Source organism: Myodes glareolus, chromosome 18, assembly GCF_982192425.1.
Source record: "Myodes glareolus chromosome 18, mMyoGla1.1, whole genome shotgun sequence".
Classification (NCBI taxonomy): domain Eukaryota; kingdom Metazoa; phylum Chordata; class Mammalia; order Rodentia; family Cricetidae; genus Myodes; species Myodes glareolus.
Genome location: NC_142043.1, coordinates 61,046,996 through 61,069,385, shown reverse-complemented (window position 1 = coordinate 61,069,385; position 22,390 = coordinate 61,046,996). Strand labels below are relative to the sequence as shown.

At 46.4% G+C, this 22,390-nt stretch overlaps 2 protein-coding genes and 1 long non-coding RNA gene across 18 annotated transcripts in view; 2 read left to right on the top strand and 1 right to left on the bottom strand.

Moving 5' to 3' along the window:
• The window catches only part of Pcnt (pericentrin), an 86,066-nt gene extending 78,694 nt beyond the window's left edge, over positions 1 to 7,372 (top strand). For all 14 annotated transcript variants that reach the window (XM_087898250.1, XM_087898256.1, XM_087898253.1 and 11 more), the window contains 6 exons: positions 532 to 651; positions 1,306 to 1,538; positions 2,972 to 3,045; positions 3,712 to 3,853; positions 5,489 to 5,616; positions 6,976 to 7,372. In XM_087898250.1, coding sequence (XP_087754376.1) covers positions 532 to 651; positions 1,306 to 1,538; positions 2,972 to 3,045; positions 3,712 to 3,853; positions 5,489 to 5,616; positions 6,976 to 7,016 — 738 coding nt within the window. In that variant the 3' untranslated portion in view covers positions 7,017 to 7,372. The remainder of the gene's footprint in view (positions 1 to 531; positions 652 to 1,305; positions 1,539 to 2,971; positions 3,046 to 3,711; positions 3,854 to 5,488; positions 5,617 to 6,975) is intronic.
• LOC148119171 (uncharacterized) lies at positions 7,032 to 17,363 on the bottom strand. Its single transcript, XR_015735489.1, has 3 exons — positions 17,138 to 17,363; positions 15,124 to 15,277; positions 7,032 to 8,822 (listed from the first exon to the last, which is right to left on the bottom strand). It is a non-coding gene; the product is annotated as an uncharacterized LOC148119171 (long non-coding RNA).
• Positions 16,836 to 22,390, top strand: part of Dip2a (DIP2 acetate--CoA ligase A) — a 79,055-nt gene continuing 73,500 nt past the window's right edge. For 2 of the 3 annotated variants that reach the window (XM_087898262.1, XM_087898260.1), the window contains exon 1: positions 16,836 to 17,026. In XM_087898262.1, coding sequence (XP_087754388.1) covers positions 16,936 to 17,026 — 91 coding nt within the window. In that variant the 5' untranslated portion in view covers positions 16,836 to 16,935. The remainder of the gene's footprint in view (positions 17,027 to 22,390) is intronic. The other variant, XM_087898261.1, reaches the window with a different exon arrangement.

The following is a 22,390-nucleotide window of genomic DNA, read 5'->3' as shown; positions in this document are numbered from 1 at the left end:
TTCTTAAGAACACCTTGGTATTGGCTGGGGAGGTGGCTCAGTTAGTGAAGTGCTTGCTATGCAGATGTGAGATCCTGAGCTTTGTCCCCAGCCTGTTGTGAGCTGCTGCATGGTGACACACACCTCTCTTCCCAACGCTCAGTAGGCAGAGGCAGGCAGTTTTGAGACCAGTCGGGTCTGCATATCATGTTCCGGGCTAGCAAAAGCTGCATAGTGAGACCGTGTCTCAAAACCAACAAACAAAAGACAGGTTATGGTGGCTCATGTGCCTGTAATCCCTGTGCTGGGGGAGCGGACACTGGTGGGTCTCTGGGGCTAACTGGCCACCTAGCCTAGCCTACTTTGTAGACCCCAGGCCCCATTGAGAGACCCTGTCCTTTAAAAAACAGCTGATAGCTCCTCAGGACCAACACCTAAGGTTTGCTTGTGACCTACACCTGTAGGCAAACCCCTGCAACCCTCTCCCATCGAAAAGCAAAGCTCTATATTGCCAGCTGTGTGTTTATTTGTTTGTTTGTTTGTTTTTTACAGAGGCAAAGCAAGTCTTCATGGAAGCAAGACGGGACGGTTTTGCAGGGTTCTCCACGACAATCAGATCCAGAGTGGCACACACCCACTGCAAGTGTGGAAGCAAGTTCCTGCAATACCAAGGTGAGCCATGCAGGGTTGGGTTCGGAGTGTCAACGTGTCTTAAACCAGGGCTAGTTAACTGCCGGAAAAGGGTCTTGACTACAAGGTTCTTGTTTGCTTGGTATGTCTGTTGACACACAGATCAGAAATACTTCATAGGAGACCCATTGCCCTCATTCTCAGATCACTGTGGGAAAGGAAGCTAGCTCAAACTGGATCTAAAACTTGGTGTGCTTGTGGGCAGATACCATGTTTTGCCGTTCATGGCTGAATAAATATGTAATGCTCTTGTCGTCAGGAGACTTTCTATTGGCTAAGAAAAGTTTTCCTATGATTTGCTCCCAAGGGAAGAGTGCTTCTCAGTGTTTGGATCCAAGCTCTATAGTTTTACATGGTTTTCCCCATCACCCGTATCATCTGTGGACCCCCTCATGATATCCCTCACACACACACCCCCACACACACCCACACACACATAGCCACTTTAGATTGTACTTGAGTGGAAATCCAGTCTTCATGGGGGCTCACTGGAGAGTGTTGTGGAGAAGGTGTTCTTTTTTCTAGATTTTATCTGATAGGCGGGGGCTCTTGAAGAGGAAGTTACAGCTGTGCCTGGGATTTGTCTGTCAGGACTGTGTCTTTGTTTTCTCTGACTTTCACTCTGTCTTCTCTTAGATGGAAAAACTGTACCTGCACTATCTAAGGGCAGAGAGCTTCAGAAAAGCTCTGATTTATCAAAAGAAATACCTCCTGCTGCTGATTGGTGGATTCCAGGACTCGGAACAGGAAACGCTTTCCATGATCGCCCATTTAGGGGTGTTTCCCTCCAAAGCAGATAAGAAAATGACGACATCACGTCCTTTTACAAAGTTCCGCACTGCCGTGAGGGTTGTCATCGCAGTATTAAGGTGAATGCCCTGCCTCCAAGCCAGCTAGCAGTGCACACCTGCTCGCTTCTGTGGTGGCTGTATTCCTTGAAACTACAGTGTTTTTCTCTTTCAAGATCAATGTCTGAAGAAGTCATGCTGTAGGGGCTGGAGAGACGGCTCTCAGAACCCCCATGGTCATTCACAACCATTTGTCACCCTAGCTCCTGTGGATCCCATGCTTTCTCCTGACCTCCATGGCGTTAGGCATGCATTTGGTGCACATACATAGATGCAGGCAAAATATACATACAAATAAATAAGCGAATTCATGCGGTGCCTGGGTTTGGTGCCATAGGCCTGTCAGTCATCCCAGCACTCAGGAGGCAGAGACAGGGATTGAAAGTTCTAGCCTAGCCTGAGCTATATATGACACCCAGTGTTAGAATGCCTGAGAAAAGTTTCCAGGGCCTGGTGGTCTCTTTTGGAATAATCTATGGTTTGCCACACCACAAAGAGGAAAGTTACAGTTGTGCCATTAGGAGAACCATGCTGAAAGGAGCGGGAAGCAGCCTTGTCCTGTCGCCCTGCCTGTGCCTTGACTCCTGGTGCTGTCCTGTTGATGACCCAGCCAGGCAGAAGCACTGTGTTTTGCCAGTTTCTGGTGACTCATACAGGCTGGAATTTTGTGTGATAGGCTGCAGGTAAGCTGTGGTGGGTGTGGCCAGAACCAGCTTGTTGTCAACCGTGAGGTGCCAGGGGACTTTTTTGTTGTTGTTTGTTTGTTTTTCAAGACAAAATTTCTCTGTTGTCCTGGAACTTGCTCTATAGACCAGGGACCAGGCTGACCTTGAACTCACAGATCTGCCTGCCTCTGCCTCTTGAGCGCTGGGATTAAAGGTGTGCCACCACTGCCCGGCAACCGGGGGACTTCTTTAGATGGTGACGTAGCATGGAAAGTTCCTTGTAGGAGGAGGCCACTTGTTCATCCTGGCCACCCAGAACTGAAATAATCACACAAAAATTGTATTAATTAAAACATTGCTTGGCCCATTAGCTCTATCTTCTTACTGGCTAACTCTTAGATTAATTTAACCCATTTCTATTTATTTGTATGTCACCACATGGTGGTGGCTTACCCACAAAGATTCAGCATGTCTGATTCTTGGTGGCTCCATGGTATCCCTCTGACTCTGCCCTCTTTCTCCCAGCATTCAGTTCAGTTCTCCCCGCCTACCTAAGTTCTGCCCTATGAACAGGCCAAGGCAGTTTCTTTATTCATTAATGGTAATCATAGCACACAGTTCCTACATGATAAGAAAGTACAGCTAGCTCTCAGCTGACTTGGTGTGGAGTCCGTCTCTCCTGTGGGCAGGGAGGGCAAGCTCTGGTGGTTTGGTCACATCAGGTGCATCACTGTTTCCTCATTCCCGTTTTCTCTTGCTTTAAATGTATTTTGTCACCTTTCTGTATAGGTTGCGATTTTTGGTTAAGAAATGGCAAGAAGTGGATCGGAAAGGAGTGCTGATCCATTACAGAAGCCGCCAAGGTGGGCCTCAGGTGCCACTGCCTTTCCTGCTGCTGTGGCATTTCCTTGAGCGTTTGGTTTGTGGGTGTCGTAAAGCACAGGACGAAAGCCAGGAAACCATCGGTGCAGCTACCCTTGAGTAGGGAGGGCACTGGCGGACCGGATCGGTCAGGAAGGCGAGCTGAGCGCGATTCTGGAGAGTCGAACAGACTCGCCCTTGCTGCTCTCCAGAGTCACCCAGAATTCTGCTTTACACGGCCGTGCTTGTCTGTGTGAGCCCTCGTGGTTGTTTTAGCTATCTCTGGAGCTCACTCATAGGTAGTGTAACAGTGGCTTCGTGGACTCTCAAGGGGCCGGTGACAGTACTTTGCTGGGTCTTTGTGTAGTCTCTAGGGGTGGCAGATGTGAATGTCCTTCCTACTTAGAGAACATAGAGGGCCTAGGCCCTCTGGGCCACTAAGCCACCACTAGCTGCCATCTTGACAGTGCCTTCAATTCAGGCCAGCCGGCATGCTTGCCTCTTCTTCCCCCCTGCCATGGGCTGCCCATGCAGTGCTGGCAATCAGAGCTAGCGTATCCATGTAATTGTAAAAGTTGTTTGTATAAGCTTAGATTTTTGGTAGATGGGTCCCCCTAGAATGTGTATTTCTTTTTCTAATGATTTTTTGTTTGATCATTCTTGGGAAGGACATCGAATGTCCCGGAGACAGCATTCTCCATCAGAAACAAGAACATCCCTGCCAACCAGAGAAGTTTCCTCAGGCCATATCAAGGACTCTAGGCACAGCCCCCGATCCTCGGCAGCATTCTTGCTGGGCAAGGAGGAAAGGTCAGTTGGGATGCTCCAGGGTTCCCTAGAAATCATGTCAATGAGATCCAGAACCTGTTTAGCTGCCTAGAGAAATGTGGCTTGCACCTTCTGTCTTTGTTCTGGCTCAGAGCAAGGCAGCGGATGCATCAGAGAGCTTCCAAGAGCCTCCAAGAGCCTGGGGGTCTTGTTCTGTTCAGGAAGGGCTCAGATTCCCTGTGTTCGCTAAGTGAGGCACACTCTCCACTCTGAACAGGTTTGGAAACTTGTCTCATGGAAAGGGACACAGTGTCCCTGGGGACACTGGGGCCTAGGAGGAAGGATGATCAGGATGGGAATTAGACAAGGTTAGGTTTTGCTCAGGGAAGTGTAGGCCAATAGGTAGACCATCTTGGTCACCTGGTGAAGGATGCTGAGACAGAATCCAATTGGGATAAAAGGTATAATCTCAAAATTTGGTGAATGAAATAATGCATAATTGTTGTAATTGTTGCCACTCATTCTGACTGCAAAGTGTGATATAGAAGTTGTTTCATTTCGTTTTCTGTGTTTGTTTTATTTTGAGACAGAGTCTTATACTATGTAACTCTAACTGCTCTGGAGCTTACTGTATAGCCCAGACTAGCCCTGAACTCACAGAGTTCCGCCCTCTTACTTTTGTCTCCCATATCCTGGGATTACAGGAGTATACCACTGTACTGTACCGTAAAAGTTGATTTTTTTTTTTCCCCAAATAAAAACATGTTTTCTTTTTTTTTTTTTTTAGTAAATTTTATTAAATTATAAAAGTTTCCATTTCCACCCCCCCTCCCAACACCCTCCCACTCCCCCTACTCCCCCTCCTCCTCCCTCTTCGTCCCCCAGGGCAGTCAGGGTTTCCTGCCCTGTGGGAAGTTCCAGTTCCTTCCCCCTCCCTCCAGGTCCAGGAAGGTGAGTGTCCAAACAGACTGGATCCCCAAAATCCATTATATGTAGAGGAAACAGGTCCCAGTGTCATAGTCAATGGCTTTTCAGAAAGACTTCGGGTCAGCCACAGTCAGAGAATCCGGCCAAATTCGGAGAGTCTGGTTAGATCACGTCCTCTTTCAGTCCCAGTCCAACTGGCCTTGGTAAACTCTCATCAGATCCGTTCCCTTGTATCAGTGGGTGATAGCATCCCTCGCAGTACTGATTTCGTTTTTCACGTTCTTCCTCCTTCTGCTCCTCATTTGGACCTCGGGGGGCTCAGTCCGGTGCTGCAATATGGGTCACCGACTGTATCGCCGTCCTTCGTCAGATGCAGGATCACTCGGGAAGGCCCTCTGGATGGAAGCTGGGATGGCTGGCAGGAAGCTAGCAGGGTGGAGCCAGCAGGGCAGGCTGACCTGGGAGTCTATGGGGTCGGGGAAAGTCCTAGCTCCCCCTCGCCGGGCCCCTGCCGTGGCCCGAATCAACTCACCACTCGGAAGGCCCTCTGGATGGAAGCTCAACATGTTTTCTTTGTGGTATATAATGGAGATGAAGAGACTAGCCCTAGTGGAGACCCGTCCCACATCTGGCCAGCTGATCCCAGGCCCTCTATGTGCTTTTGATGTAACACCACCTGTTAATTTAATGTTTTTGTTTTGTTTTTTTTTCTCCCTTTCTTTTCTCCTTGCTATGGTTCTTTGTTTGCAGATCAACTTCCTCACCAAATTCAAGGTTAGAAAGATCCCTGGCTGCTTCTCAAGATCCAGAACATTCCTTGACAGAATATATTCATCATTTAGAAATGATCCAGCAAAGACTTGGGGGGTTACCACCAGGTAAAAAAATACTTGTTAAAATAGTATTACTATACCTTAGAAACATAACAACATAGAAAAACCTGCTAGTAAGTTGGTACAGTAGTACTCATGAGTAATCCTAGCCCTAAACAGGCTTTGGCAGGAGGGTTGCCAACAGTTTGAAGCCAGACTGGTCCACACAGGGAGTATTAGGCTACCCAGGGTGACAGAGCAATGTGCTGCCTCAAAACAAAACAAAAATCTGTTAGTATCAGCTTAGTAATTTTTAGTTTGGGTGAGTACATACAATACATATGCCCTTAGCAGCTTGTGGTGGGTAACTCTGGTTCAGTCGCTAGGTGGACTTTTTGTCCTCTTACACTGGTAGGGAATGTAAAGACAAGTATATTGATTACTGTGCCATCACTGTGATCGAGCATCTGAGAAGAAGCGGTTGGCAGGGAGGGCACGGCAGAAAGAAAGGCTCGTGCGACTTTGTGTCGCTCCTTGTTGAGATTCAGGCGGATCGGAAAGTGGAGCAAGGGCAGGCAGCTGGCGGGCTGGAGAACTTCAAGGCCTGCCCCAGTGACCCACTTCGTCAGCACCGCCAACTGAGAACCTAGTGCTTACCATGTGGTGCTGTGGGAGAAACCCATGACCCGGCTCGTGGTCATCTCTTAATGCAAAACCAAGTCCACCTTTAGAAGTCTCCGAGGTCCTAAGACTTTTAAAAGTTCAAAGTCTTCTCTTACTAGATTTGTCCATTAAGCTCTGCTTACAGCATTCTACTCTTGCAGACAAAGGGTTTGGCCAGTGGCCTTGCCAGTCGCACAGCCATGGTTTTCACAGCAAGGGCCCCATGCTCTAGCACCAATTCTCTGTGTTAGAAAATTGGTCACTGACCAAATATCCTGATAAGAGGCAACTCATGGACAGTTTGCTTTGGAAACAGTCAATCATGGCAGGTGTGCCTGCTGCCTGGAGCACCTTGTGGTGGGAGCAGGAGTGTGTGGCTGCTCGCATGTTTGTTCAGATTGGGAAGCAGAGAAGGGACAGGAAGTGAAGACAGGCTGTCCAATCTCACTTCCTGCTTCCAGTAAACTACCTCCTCCAGCAAGGCTTCATCTCGTAAATGTTGCACACTCTCCTAAACCTGTCCCTGCCTGAGACTGAGTATTAAGACATATGGTCTTGAGAAGGATATTTTACATTCCAGTCATTACCAGTTATGTTTTGCTCTGTATATAATTTATGTAATAGTTTCTTAAACCTAATCTATTTTCATTATACCTCAATATTTTTCCCAAACCTCTGAGGTGGTGGTGTTTTGAAATTATTAAAAATTAAAAATTCTTAACAGAAGTTTTATAACAAATTTCTATTCTGCTTTAATTTTAGATTCTTCTCAGAAATCCTGCCACCAGAAGATTAAACAATGAATAAAGTCTTGTGGCTCTTAACCTGTGATAGTTGTGTCTGAGGAGAGATGGTTTTCCCAAGGAAAGCTCATGGTATGGTCTGGGACACTGCAGGAGTCATGATACCAGCCCGTAGCAACCGCCGAGTGTTTCCAACTCAGCACACTGCTAAACGGAGCACTTTTGGCTCCTTCCCTCCTCCCAGTGAGCAATGGCTGTGTTGTACTCTGTGCCTATTGACAGAGCCATCTGCCTCTTCCGTGTCAGAAGTGCAGAGTGGTTCCAGTTGTTTATTTTCTTAACGTATGAGGATGGAAAGTTCATTTGAAAATGAGCACATAGGAAGGGAAGAATAAAGTTTAAGTATTGTTCTCTTATGTGTGGTCTTGTGGGTTTTTTTAGTTCATTTTTTTTTTTTTTAGTTCATTCAGTTAACTCTTGGGTGTCAAACTTGTTTCTCATGGCTGTATAAGAGTGTCAAACTTGTTTTTCATGGCTGTGTGTGTGTGTGTGTGTGTGTGTGTGTGTGTGTGTGTGTATGTACCACTTTCTTTTCTGGGACCCTTCACCCAGAAATGAGTAGAAAGTCAGGTATATGTGTAAGTGTGTCACACAAACAGCTGCATATATATGGATTCAGTGAAATGGCAAAGTCTTTTTGAAACAGTAAATATAGTTAGTGGATATAGTGTTTAAAGTTTTTCATAATATAAGAGGGGCAGAATTCATCATGATCAATTAAAGTTCGCCCAGAAATACTTTAGTCAAATATGTGATGTTTTATTAGTCACAGCCCAGGTTAGACAACAAAGCATTTCTGGTGTTTTCAAAGGGAATTTAATGTGTTTGGTTACTCTGATTTAGAAGGGCTGAGACAAATGGACAAGGTAAAGCAACCCAGAGATGAGCTACCATACTGAAGCTCGAGGAACAACTACACTGTTCTTAAGGCTCTTAAGTCCCCTGTGGTAAAAAGATAAACCCTAATGAGGCACATCAGTTGTCAGAGATACACATATAATACATGTGTGCACGTGTGTGTGCATGCATACACACACTCCTACCTGTGAGTGAACAGGTTTTTTTACTTTTTCCTTCCTTAAGTGCCTGGGCAGTGTCCTTGAAGCAGTTACCACAAGAGCATACCCTCCGGCCATTCTGGATTTGTTCTTGCTTTCCTCCCCCATTTAATTACTGAAATAGAATTTAATGCAATTGCCTGATGTAAGATATTTTCCATTAGAAGATGCTTTATCTTCTGGGAGGCTGGTAAGGTTCATGTTCAGTAGTCTAGGGTGCCCAGGTGTCACACAGATCTCTTCAGGACTGAGGCCGGCTCTGAGATCTGGCAACAACTAATTTTTAAGGCCAGTGTGCTGCCAACACATAAAATAGAAGAGGAGGTGTAGGTGGGGTTTTTCTTCAGGAATGCTGGTCAGCTTTGTCCCTCCAGCCACTCCCAAATAACCACACAGAAACTTGTTAATTATAAACACTGGACTGATAGCTTAGGCATATTATTAACTAGCTCTTATATTTTTAATTAACCTGTATTTCTTATCTACACTCTACCACGTGGTTGTACCTTTTCTCAACATGGCATGTTCATCTTCTGTGTCTTGCTGACTCTACCTTCCACTTCAAGCTCTCTTTTTGTCTGCAAGTCCCACCTAACTTTTTTCTGCCTAACTAATTGCCAGTCAGCTCTTTATTAACCAGTGAAAGTAATACACATTTACAGTACCAAAAGCTTGTTCCACAGAAGGTGAGCAGTAGGAAGCAAAACTTATTCCCATCTTTATTCTCCAGGTTCCCAGGTCTGTATTCCTGTGGGAGAAATGACAACATAAATTGTTCACTCAGAGCATATTTAATCACTGCTTGGCCCATTAGCTCTAGCTTCTTATTGGCTAACTCTTACATTTTAGTTTTACCCATTTCTATTAATCTGTATATCGCCACGAGGTTGTGGCCTACCAGAAAAGTTCCAGTCTGTCTCTGGCAGCAGTGGCTCCATGGTGTCCCCTGACTCCGCCCTTCTTCCTCCCAGCATTTAATTTCGTCTTCTCCGCCTACCTAAGTTCTGCCCTATCAACAGGCAGTTTTCTTTATCCATTAACCTTAAAGCAATACACAGACAGAAGGACCTCTCACACCAATTCTTGGCATTTTAATCAGTCATAAGTCTCTTGAGTAAATTCGAGTTTTCTTACTATCAGGACAGACAATAACAGTACTCAAAGGCAATTTGGTAGGCATATTACAGCCATTTAATAGAAGAGCAGTTGCTTCTCCACTGGGACCTATTTTGTTGCAGATCTCTGTCCAGGTTTACAGTGCCCCGTGTGAATTTCCTCTGGAGAAGGCTTTAAATCCAACCAGAAGGTTGTTTACTGTACCCATAGCTGTTGTGCTGCCATTTCTCCCACAGTCCAATGACCTGGTGTGTTGGTAGTGGAGTGGACAGTGTGTGCAACCAAATAGGTGTAAGCCCACTGCCAACAGTTCTGCCTCAGCAGCCTGTGTGAAGTTTTTATGTAATTGGCCCAATCATCTCATTGGAAGTGGAACAGTAAGGAGGTGTGGGCTTGCTGGAGGAAGTGTGTCACTGTAGGGGTGGGCTTTAAGGTTTCCTATGTTCAAGCTACAGCCTAGTATCACAGTCTATTTCCTGTTGTCTGATACCAACATGTTGCAGCTCCTCTAGTGCCATGTCTGCTTACATGCCACCATGCTCCCTGCCATGGTGATAATGGATTAAGCCTCTGAAACTGTAAGCTGCCACTTCAAATGTTCTCTTTTATAAGAGTTGCAGTAGTCATGGTGTCTCTTCACAGCAATAGAAACCCCAAGACAGCCTGTGTAGTATCTTGCAAGCACTTTAAAAACTTAGCTGAGCATAGAGGGGCCTTCCAGTGCAGTTCTGGCATGAATTATCTATGTACTATAACAAAAGCATATGGTGTCTTTAGCAGCAGGGATTTACTAATCTAGTTCTGATATGCAGCCAACTTTAGAGGTGATAGCCTTTATCCAGGGGTCTTCCTAGATATAGCAATGGTTCATCCCCAGCTACTAGGGATTAACAACTGTGTGGCTTCTGGGGGAGTATAGGTGCTGTCTTCCAAATCCTTTAACTTGTTTAGATGCCTTTACAAATCTCTAAGACATTCAGAAACCAGTACTATGTCATCCGTGTAATCAAGAGCCACTGCTATCCATTCCAGGCAAGTGCCAGCAGGTCTCACAAGTTGGCAGTTAAGAGGTTGCTGAAGAAAGCTGTTAGCAAAGCCCAATACTACGTGGAAAGAGAGCATTGCTTATATCCGTGGTCTCAGAAGAGCAGTGGTAGGGACAAGGGGCACGTATGGGAGGTACTTTCCTACTTAGTGCTCTATCATCCGTAATCATTTTCTACAAACCCTTCTGCCTTCTCATCCTGGGGCACTGCATGGGCAACATTTCACCTGCCCACACCCAGTGGAGCCAGCTGAAGCTGCTTAGCAGTAGGAGGGTGTGGCTACCTACACCCGCTGCTCAGGAGCCTGACATACTCTGGGCTGGCACTGCACTCTGGCTGCTGCCTCCCTCAGCCCCACCTGACTGCCGAGAGGTCCTCAAGCTGGATAAATAATGTCTCCCCTCAGCATACATGCTTCCCCACTCCCACCCTAATCTGAGGATTATCCTCAAGGGTAGTTGCCCACCAATGAGACACGTTTAATATCTTCTACCTACACCCTTTTGGTCATTTATGCTGTCCGTGAATTGTTCTCACACTAAAGCCTTATAGGTGCTCACTGGCATAGCATTTGGCTTTGTATCTCTGCTCCCGCTACAAGAATTTCAGCTTGCCAGGCCTGGCAGTGCACACCTTTAATCCCAGTACTCAGGAGGAGGAGGCAGGCAGATCTCTGTGAGTTCAGGGTCTTCCTGGTCTACATAGTAAGTTGCAGAACTACACAGAGAGATCCTGGCTCAAATAAAAAATTGCAGCTCAACACAAAGCTTGTCATATTTGATTTTGAGCGACCTGAATAAGACCCCTTTGCTTTTCCTCTGTTGCTTGCTTTAGCACTCTGTGAATTGGCTTATATCCTGGTCTCAGTCACTCAGATCCACCAGAGCGTCCTGTTCTTTTTATAGGTCAGGCTCTATCTTGGGGTCCAGAAAGATCACTAGGGTGCTTTACCAGTTCAGGGATGCCTACTGAATCAACTCCCCCTCCCCCGCCCCGCTCCTATGACACAGTCCTCTCAGACCCAGTGAGCTGAGTGCCAAACACTACATCTTCCATTCTGCATTCCCTTTGTAATGCCTGTCCCACCTCTATTGTCATCCAGGTCCCAACTGTAGGCAGATTTTTCTTCGGGCCACCAGCTCAGACTTATTTTTAATTATAAAAGCTTGGCCTATAGCTTAGTCTCATCCCACTACTCTTAGAACTGAAATTAACCCATTTCTATCTATTTATGTATTGCCATATGACTCATGGCTTTTACCTCTCCTGCATGTCTTGCTCCCTCTGCATCCGACTGGCGATTCCCCCTTCCCAGAGCTCTCTCCATCCAGAAGTCCCTACTGTACCTCCTTCCTAGCTATTGGCCATTTAGATTTTTATTAAACCAATCACAGTGACATATCTTTACATGGTGTAATTAAATATCTCACAAAACCTCATATTCATGAAGACCTCAACCAAGTGTCCCTAATGGCCTATTTGAGCCAAACCACCAGGATTTCTGTTTTCTCATGTGATACATCATCTGTCTTTAGGAGGGATATGTAGTTACAGTCCTCAATTCCTGCACCTTCACGTCACTCAGACGAATCCCATCTGCTCCCTTGGTTTCCAAGCTGGGCTGGGAGAGGGTCTTTCACTTGCTCCTCAAAATGTTTCCCACTCAAGCAATTCAAATGCAGTCTGCTCTCTCTTGTGGTTTCATTCACCGAGCTATGCCGAATCATGGATTTTGTCCTCTCTGTGTTAAAGGTCAAATATGAATGCATCTTCTCTTTCTTTAGCCTCATTTTCCTTCTCATCCATACCTGACTTTTCCTGTGAGTTCCAAATGTCTGGATCCCAGGAGTTGCTCTCTGACACAGATAAAATTTGTGCTTGTCTCCCTTTTGGTGTCCCAGCCATTATAGAGAAAGCTAACACCACTATATTCACCTGTTATCCAATTGTCCTAAAATCCTTGTCTATGGCGTGTCAAGGTCTTGGCTACACCTGAGTGGCGGTTTCTAAGAAGAAGCCCTCAGGCTTCTGGCAGTGTCAGGCTGTGTCTCCTGCTGCTTCTGATGGCAGGGAGGGCAAGGTGTGGTAAATTTCTTACTTTGGGGTGTCCTGGAGCACCCCTGATCCATTAGGATACAGCCAGCCTTTGAGCTCTCCCAGGGTCTTTCTCTGAAGCAACTGTGTATCGCCAGCTTCCAGCACCTTCTCTGTGTTACCCATCTGACTGATCAATCCTAATGTAAAGTTCTTGACACATAAAGGAGTTCGTTGCCAGGGTATCGAGGCTCATCTTGGAAGATTCCTTCTATGACAGTGGACTCTACTGCCCAAGTTTATGCTCTTGCTTGCTTCGTTAAACAGTCCCATAACCCAACTTCACTCAGTCCTTCTCGGCTCCTACCAGTATATACATGTTATCTGTGTGTTATGATTTATGGTTTGAACTATACTGCCACTCCAACCAAAGGGATATTTCAGTCCTAATTTCAAATGCCTATGTATATGACCTTATTTGAAATTGGGTCTTTGCAGATGATCAAGTTAACCTGAGCTAATTAGCGTGTTCTCATTCTAGGTATGAATGGTATCTGCTGACAGTTGGACACACTACCACATAAGATGTGGACACAAGGGCAGAGAGAGTGGGACAAGGCAAGAAACATCAAATATTAGCAGTAGCCACCAGAGGCTGGGAAGCAGCTATGGAACAGATTGTCCATTGCAGGCCCAGATGGAACCAACCCTGTCCCAACACCTTGATCTTAGACTTCTGGCCTCCAGAATTCTGGTATGGTAAACCGTCTATTGAACTGGCTCGTTTCCAGTACTTTGCTACTGTTGTGCTAGCGACTGAAATACACAGCTTTTTGGAGGGGGAAGTGGGACTAATAGAGTCACTTTTCATATCATTATGTTTACCTGCTTACACTCAGAAGTAACCATAATTCTGTGCCTAGTATCCAGTAGAAATTGAATTGGGTTGGATAGATGGCTCAGTGGTTGGTTAACAGCACTGCCTGCTCTTCCAAAGGTCCTGAGTTCAAGTCCCAGCAACCACATGGTGGCTCACAACCATCTGTAATGAGATCTGGCGCCCTCTTGAGAAAGAGACCTGGTCAATTGTCAACTTAGCCCATGAAAGCCAATATGGATAAGTTCAACAGAACTGCCATATACAGGCTGCCCATTCATCTTCAGCATTGCCAGGGCATAAATTTCATTCATTTCATTTTCATCCAGTAGGTGGGTGTATTAGTAAAGTTTATCTAGAGGAACAGAACCAATAGACTGTATATTGAAAGGGGATTTACTAGAATGATTTATACAATACAGTTATTTGGCCCGTGAAACACTAGCTGCCTGCATGCTGGAGAGACCAAAACCCAATAGTTGCATGAAGCTAAATGCCTCAGCATTCCCAATCTGGTGCTCAAGGCCTGGAGGATTCCTGGACAGTCACTGGCCATTGGTCCATCTTGAAGAAGGACCTAGGTTCTGATGTCAGTAAAGGATGAGAAGAGCTGCAGCAGCAGCAACAGTATGTCTGGGCCACCCACTCTGGAGCAAGATTGTCCTCTCTTGAAAATGCCCTCACAGACTCATTCAGAGGGTGTGTCTCTCAGCTGATTCCAGAGCCTGCCAAGTTGACAATCGAAATCAATCATCACAGTGGCTAAAGGTATGAGGAGGAGTTCCGGGCTTAGTTAGGAAACGAATCTGTGGACAGGCTATAAGGGTATCCAAGCAGTTTAAGGGGTCAAAATCTTTGAAAATATCTACACCGGTGTCTCCAACCTGTGTGTCACAGGCCCAGCTTTTCCCAGCCAAGGTTCCGGACTCGGTTTTAGAAAACCATTTCATTTCAGCATGTGTTTGGAGTTACTCAGGGATATTCCTTCTTGGCTTTTAATCATCCTGCTGCGAAAGACTCTTTTTGTTTGTTTTTTTGTTTTGGTTTGTTTTAGGCATGCAGTTTCATAGAGTTTGGGCTCCTGATTGCCTGTTGCCTGCTATCAGCTGCCCACTGTTTCCATGGAGTGGGTACCTTCCTTACAGTTACTATGTATGCCTGATAGTTCACCTCCTGTGTATACAGTTTCACTAGCTTCCCTCACGTCTGTCTAAACTGATGACCGAGTCCGCCTCAAACCCTTTTCATTGCTGGCGTTAACTGCAGAGACATGACCTCGCTCGCCAGCAATGGATGTGAAGATGGAGTTTGGGGTCTATCTTGTTTATCTGGGATCTGCACCTGTTGTGAAAAGAAGACGGCAGAAAGGGGTAAAATACATGTTTTCTAGGCAAAATTTTGCTCAGTCTGTTGAGGAGCTACAGAGAAAGACAGATTGGGATGCAACTCTCCCTAGAGCAGTGGCTAAATCCTTAAAAATAGATAAACAGGGAGCTGGAGAGATGGCTCAGCAGTTAAAAGTGCTTGCTGCTCTTGAAAAAGTCCCAGCTTTGGTTCCTAACACCAATAAACACCTAACAGTCTTTCTGTTGAAGAGCATCACACACCCTCTCTGGTCTCCTTGGCCATTGCACGCATGTGGTCACAGACATATATGCAGGCAAAGCACTCACCCATTAAATAAACCTTAAAAAATTGTTAAATGCTGTTTAAATGTCTGTTTTGTGTCAGAACTTTTAAGTCTTTATTGTAAACCGTTTTTGTTTCTATGCAAATAAACAAAAGCTGAGGTCTTTGAAGGACAGGTAGATGTGTCCCTCCTGCCTGGCAGCCTGGAGTGAGGGACTGTCAGCTGGGCAGCTGCTTCCCTAGCCACCTGCTGGAGTGCCTTCAAGTCTGGCTGTTTTGCATACATTACAATCATGATGAAAATACTCCAGCAGCAAGATAACCTGCTGCAATTGAATCCGGGATACCTGATCCAGGAAGCCTTGCTCCGGTCACCTTGCTCTGGTCACCCCACTCCAGACAGCCTGCACCAGCTTTGAAGGGCCAAATCCCAGGTGCTTTCTCACCAGCTTCAGGGAACCTGAGCAGCTACGCTCACTCGAGAGGACACAGGATCACTTCCTTCGGAAGAAAAAAAACCAGTGATTGAAGAAATGGGAAACCATCGGCCAACTTTCATGCAAAGCTTGTGGCTGGTTCCTCTATGAGCCGGTGATTTGTGTAAACAAATAGTCTTTCGTTTGCATACCACACATCCTGGCTGTATAACTCGATTAGTCAGTCAGCTGGGGATACCTTCCTAGGCGGTTTCCTGATGATGATGTGATATTAGGCCCACTAAAAGAATCCAAAATGTTTTTCCCCCCTACCTGGGCTTTTTAATGTCTGTAGAGAGGGCTGAATGATATGGCAGGCAATGGCAAGAGGGTGGCTAAAGAGTACTAGAAAGAAGTGTGCGTGGGGGAGGGGCAAGATTGAGGAGAGCAGTAAGAAAAAGCAGGCACTCTGGGCTGGGAGAGTTTCTGGGAGCTGCCAAGACTGAAGACAGAGTCTTCATTCTCAGGGCTTGGGAACAACACTAGCAACTGTAAAGACCAACCTTCCTTAAGCCCAAAGGTTTAGAGATTTCTGACAGTAGCTGGTGCTGACCCTCTGTTGTTGCTATGATGTTTTCATTAGCTACTGACCACTGGCGATTGGAACCCAGAGCATCAAACCTCTAACGCAGCGACCTAGAGCAGCGACCTAGAGCTATGTCTCTGGCTTCTAAAGCCTGGGGGTTTACCTTTCAAGTTCTCAGGGCTTGGAGCCTCCTGAGTCTGTCAGCCCAGCTCATAAATCTTCAACACTCTAGGGGCCGCTATTAACACTAGAAGAGATCCTACTTGCCTACTTGAAGTTGTCACCTGAGGGGAACTAAAGGACCTGGCTAGATCTTTGTCACAAAAGTACAGCTCTTGAGACATTTAGTTTGGACTCAAAGGCCAGGCTTTGGTTCTCCTACCCTATTCATTTAGGCGATGAGATCTGCACCAGGATAGGACCTGTGGCAAAGTCTAGAATGACACCTGCTCCAGGCCACCAGGCTGTCCTTGCACCATGTATAAATGCCCCCCAGTTCTGGGAACAGCTCTTTCAAAAATTCCACTAAGGCCCAACAGGTCACGTCTACGCTTCCACGTCCCAAGGTCATCTTAAGGTCTGAGACATTGCTGGAGATCCTTCTTGGTCAATGTCAGAGTACTTCCAGGGTTATTGTGAAAAGCAATAAGCAAACACACTTTAAGACAGGAGAAAAATGCCAGAAGCAGTTTGCTGACTTCAGAGCAGTAACGCCCACAGAGTTAAGCGTGCCAGCAGCGTTCCTGAGGAGGAAGAGGCTAGGGAATCCGCAGGAGGGTCACCTGGGCGGACACTGAAGTCAGTTTACAGTGGGGGTCGCCAGCATCCGGAGTCACTCTGTCCCTCTCCCCCGCCCACTGCTTCTCTAGCGCCCCCTTCGGGAGTAAAGCTCCCCCGTTTCTCCGACGTGGCTTATTGGCCAATGGAAGCGAGCCTTTAGAGTTGCTGGGCGGGGCCCGGCCCGACGTACCCGCGCAAGCGTTGCCCCGCCCCTCAGCCGCGCACGCGCGTCTCCGGCGCGCTCCCGAGTCGGAGCCGCCCGCGCTCGTGCCCGCGTCGGTGAGCAGCAGCCCCGGCCGCGCCCCGCCCGCTGCCGGCTGCGGGCAGCCGCTGCGGGTCTGCAGGCCCCGGGGGTGGGACCGTCTCAGCCACCGGCCATGGCCGACCGCGGATGCCCTCTGGAGGCGGCGCCGCTGCCCGCCGAGGTGCTCGAGAGCCTGGCGGAGCTGGAGCTGGAGCTGTCGGAAGGTGAGCGCTGCGGGACCCTAGCTCGAGACCCCGCCCAGGGACCCCCGTCTTCGGGAGCGTCACCCCGAGAACCTGCCGGTTACTCTCACGCGGGATCCCTGCCGGCCCTACCTCGGCATCCCTTGTCCCGGGAACCTTGCGCCGCTGGGCCGCTCGCTGGATACCCCGCCAGCTTCTGCAGAGTGGCGGGTGCCCGGCCTCCGAAGGACACCCGGAGGGACTGCCTGGGAGGTGGGCCTAGGCGGACTCTTCCGAAAGGCCGGCTGACTGCCCGAGCTGTGCAAGGCCATGGTCTGTGCTTCCCGAGTCTGCCTTGCAGCCTGTGGGCCGGCAGGAAGCCCGGGATGCAGAAACCGAACCCCACCCCTAGAACTCCAGACTGCCTCGTGAGCCTCAGTTTCCTCATCTATAAAACGGAGGCTCTAAGAACACTTGATTTGTGGCTGCGAGGCTGAAGTGCGTTCGTGTAGTAGATGTAAAACACGTTAACACGTAAGAGGAGGTTTGTTCATTTAGGGTATTTTGAGACGTTTATTTTACACTTTAGGGGGCAAGCAAGGGCCACAGTGCATGTGTAGGGACGTCCGAGGTCAGTTTGCACCGAGCTGGTTCTCTCCTTCCACCTTGTGGGTTCCGGGAATAAACTCAGGTTGTCTAATTAGAGGGCAAGTGCCCGCCGAGCCACCTCGTCAGCCCTCTACGTGAAATTTTTAAAAGTTAAGAAGTCAAATAAGTGAAATGAAATAGGGGAATAAGACAGCTTCCGAGATGGTGAGTGGCACCCTCAATTTGGATGCTATACCTCTCTGGAGGCCTGGGGGAAAAAGTTAAGTTCTCTATAAACTGTCCCCCCTCCCCCAGCCCTGGGGGACGTACATCTGATTGCCAACTCTGCTTTTGAGACTTCAGTGCGTTTGGACCTTTTAGAACCCATTTTTTTTCATAATATTGCTCTTTAACTTTAGATTGGTATGTTTTGCTGAAGTTGGTTTAATGAATTTTTGACCTACCTTCCCTCCCTCCCTCCCTCCCTCTTTTCCTCTCTCCACCCCTCCCTCCTTCCTTCCCTCCCTCCTTTGAATGGGTATTTTCTCTGCATGTTTGGACATCATATACATGCCCGGTGAGGTCAGAAGAGGGTATCAGATCCGTGTGGGTGCTATGAATTGAATCCAGGTCCTCTGTGTGTTTAACCACGGAGCCATCTCTCCAGCCCCCCCCCCCCCCCTTGAGAATTCTTCATTCTCTTTGAAGGTGTGGTTAGGAGGATTCTGAGAAAAAGTCTATTGTGCTGGATTTGATATGGCTCCCCGGGGAAAACTGCATAGTTGTAGCTTCGCTTTTACATGTCAATGTGTTTTTGCAGCTCGCTCCTAATCTCTGCTCCAGAATATCTGTTACTTTCATCCCATGGGGTTATATGTGTTTGAGGACTTGCTAGGAGTTGGCAGTTAACAAAATTATTTCCTCGAAGCAAAAACTTCGTAACTTGTGACAGAACCAGAGTGTATCAACTGAGAAAATACCTATTAAGTCAATTAACTCTACTTACACTGTTGCTATTTGAGACATATATAGGGGTATATATGTAAGTAAAGGGTATAAGATTGTGTGCCCTGGAAAGAATCTGAAAAAAAAAATAGCTTCTAGTGGAGAAAGGAGGCAAAGGAGTGTTTGTAGAAGGAGATGGCCAAGTACGCTGGCAGCCCCGGAGTCCAGATAGCCCCAGCTTCTAGCCCCCTCTTAGGCTGGCACATTTCTTTTTGCCAGGTAGACAGTGACTATCCTGGCAGAGTCACTCATAGGCCCTGCGCACAGCGACCTTCCACACCTCACGTTGGGTTATATAGTTTGTGGTGGCTGCTGACACGGGGCTCTCCTGGTGGACTTCGAGGTACCCAGTGATAGAGACTATGTTTTAAGCAGACTTTTGGGATTTTCGCATAGATGCTGGCATCTGGCACGTCACTGACTAATAACATTTCTGAACTTGGGTTTGGCCGGCTGTAAAAAGGAGGTGAACGTTTTATTGACATTTCAAGGTTCTTGTAAAGATTTACTCAATGTATGTATTTTGCAACCGGAGGTGTTTTACTTATATAAATTAAAGGAATGTGTTATTAATGAGTCGTAGTCCTAAAACTAGTATTTCGTTGTTTTTTAACTTTAATTTTTTGGGGGCATACAAAATAGTTTGTGACCTTTTCATACATATATGTTATACTTTGCTTATATTCACCCCATTACCCTCTTTTGTCCCCCAACTTCCCTGAACAGTTCCCCTTCTGCCTCCAGTGTCACATAAGTGAGTGTATAGAGAATTAGATCTGGCGTGCACATCTAAGCAAAAGCTTAGACAGTGTTTGTCTTTCTTTGTGGCCTCACTTATTCCTCTTCCTAGGTTCTAGACCCCTTTCTTTCTTCACTGGGTCCCCCCTCTACTTTCAGATTGTGTGTGTGCGCACACGCGTGTGTGTGCACATTTGCCACATTTGCCATTATTTTTACATTTGCTAAACCAGAGGTTGTAGGAATGGGAATCTGTCTGTCCCGGAGCTCCCTTTTCCCATATTCAGGGCAGAGAGATGAACGTTTGGTTTAGAATGGAGTAATGTCAGTTTCATAATACATTTGTATCAGGGAGAAGTTCTTAGCACTTGGATTTGACTTTGCTGGGTACATTGGAGGGAATGGGAAGAACTCAGTGCAGTTATGGAGCTGCCTTCGTGGGACGCAGTAGTGAGAACCAGTACCTGGACAGTCTCAGATGTCTGTGTATCTCCCTCAGGCACGCACAGGCAGGGAATAGTTAGTGTTAACCTGCATGATCTTGAAAATGTCTGTGTCTCCCCTCAATATCATCAGTGACTAGACAGAGCAATTCTCTGTCTTTATTTATAAAACATGGCCTCATTGTCCATCATTATCACTCGTTCTTATCATCTTCATTCTGATTGGGGTCGGCCCTCAAGGAAGGTTCTGGTCTTAAACTCTGTTGAAGGCTTCTTACAGAGCAGGTGTGCTGAATGCTGCTGTGGAGTCCCCAAAATATAATAAGGCACAGGTATTTTCTTGCTTCTCCTCCTTACCCTGCAGCAGTTTCCCTTCTGCATTCAAGACTACTGTTATGCACATGTATATGTTTATGAATGCTGTGTGTGTGTGTATGTCGCGGTGACTGAATGTGCACATACCGTGGCCTGTGTTTAGAGGTCAGAGGATGACATATGGGAGCCAGTTCTCTCATGCGCTATGGGCTTCAGGGGTTGAACTCAGCTCGTCTGGCTTGGTTGGAAAGCACTTCTGTCTGCCGAGCCGTCTTGGCAGCCCTGAAACTTGAACTTGTTAAAATAAATCTAAAGTCCTTTTAAGTTAGGTATTTGTACGGCAGCAGCAACAACAAAAATGGATCAGCAGCAGCTAAGAGCACTTGCTGCTCCTGCAGAGAACCCTGGTTCCTTTTCCAGCACCCATGGTGCGTCACAGCCATCCATAACTCCAATTTCAGGGGAACCTAACTCTCTCTTCTGACCTCCACAGGTACCAGGCACACATGTGGCGTAATACATACATGCAGGCAGGACACTCACACACATACATTTAAGAAGAATAACAAGAAACTGAGTGGAACCAAAGCAATAAAAAATTCTCCCAACACACAATTATATACACTTTAGCTAGTGTTCTACAGAAAGGCATGTTTTGTCCCTTCCTTTTGCCTTCCTTTATTTGGTAGAGAGAGGGAGGGACTATGGGAAGTTACTGTAAACTGGTGGTGGACATCTCGGGTGGCAAGAGGGGCATCCCAAGTAGGTGGCTTAGTTAGGTCATGGTCACAAGAGCAATGGGATAATGAGCAGATGTATAGCTGGCGATGAGACTGAAATAGGAGCAAAACATCTCCCATCTGAAAAAGCCCAAGACTAGATGTATTCACTCTACCAGAACTTTAAAGAACTGATATCAACACCACTCAAATTATTCTATAAAGTAGAGAAGGAAGGGAAGCTTCCAAACTCTTATGAAGTCAGTATTGCCTTGAAATGAAAACCACATAAAGCCATCGCCTGATAAAGAAAATTACAGGCCTACCTCCCTGATGAAAAAAGATGCAAAATCCTCAATAAATTATCAAAAATGAAATTCAACTTCACATAAACAAGATCATTTATTGTGACTAAATTTGCTTTCTTCTAGCATTGTAGAGATAGTTCAGTGTACATAGATCAGTCAGTGTAATTCACACATCCATGGACTAAAAGAGATATCACATGATCATCTCCGTAGGTGTAGGAAAAAAAACCCTTAAAACAAAATATCCAAAGACCCTTCCTGATAAAAGTCAGGAAGAGCCTATAGATGGAAGAATCATACCTCAGTATAATGAAGTTTGTATATGGCATATCTACAGCAAACATACGAAATGGGCAGAACCTCAAAGCACTCCTGATGGTATCAAGAACAAGGCAAGAGTGTCTGCTCTCTCCACTTCTCTTCAATATTGTGCTTGAAGTCTAGCTAGGACAGTATTATAAGGGAAGCAAATAAAAGGGATACAAGTAGGAAAAGAAGTGATGTATTCCCCCTTTTCAGAAGAAATGCTTCTTCATGTCAGAAAACACAAAAGACTCCACCCAGAAACCCTTAAGGCATCGAAGTGGCAGGGTGCAAAATCAATATACAAAAATCAGTAGCCTTCTCATAAACCAGTGACAGAGAGGATCAGGGGAGCAAACCCATTCGCAGTAACCACACAGCAAATGAAGTACCTGGGAGTAAATTTGGCCAATGAAACAGAAGACCTCTACCGTGAAAAATTGGAGATACTAAAGAAAAAAAAGAGAGAGAAAAACACTAGAAAGTGGAAAGACATCTCGTGCTGATGAATGGGAAGAATGAATATTGTGAAAATGACCATCCTGCCCAAAGTAATCTGCAGCCTCAATGCAATTCTAATAAAAATTCCTGCACCATTCTTCACAGACACAGAGAAAAGATCCCAAAACTTACGTGAAGGCATGAAAGAGCAAAGATCGCCAAAGCAAACCTGGATGAGAATACTTGAGAGATCTGGGTTTCAGGATGCACAGAAATGAAACTAGATCCTTATCCTGCCCCAAACTGAACTCCAGATTGATCAAGGACCTCAACACAAGAAATGATACTGTCTGGGCTGGAGAGATGACTCAGGGGTTAGGAGCACTGACTGCCCTTCCAGAGGACACAGGTTCAATTCCCAGCACCCACATGGCAGCTCAGAACCATCTGTAACTCCTGTTCCAGGGGATCCAGCACCCTCACACAGACATAGATGCAGGCAAAACACCAGTGTACATAAAATAAAAATAAAAATTTAAAAATATT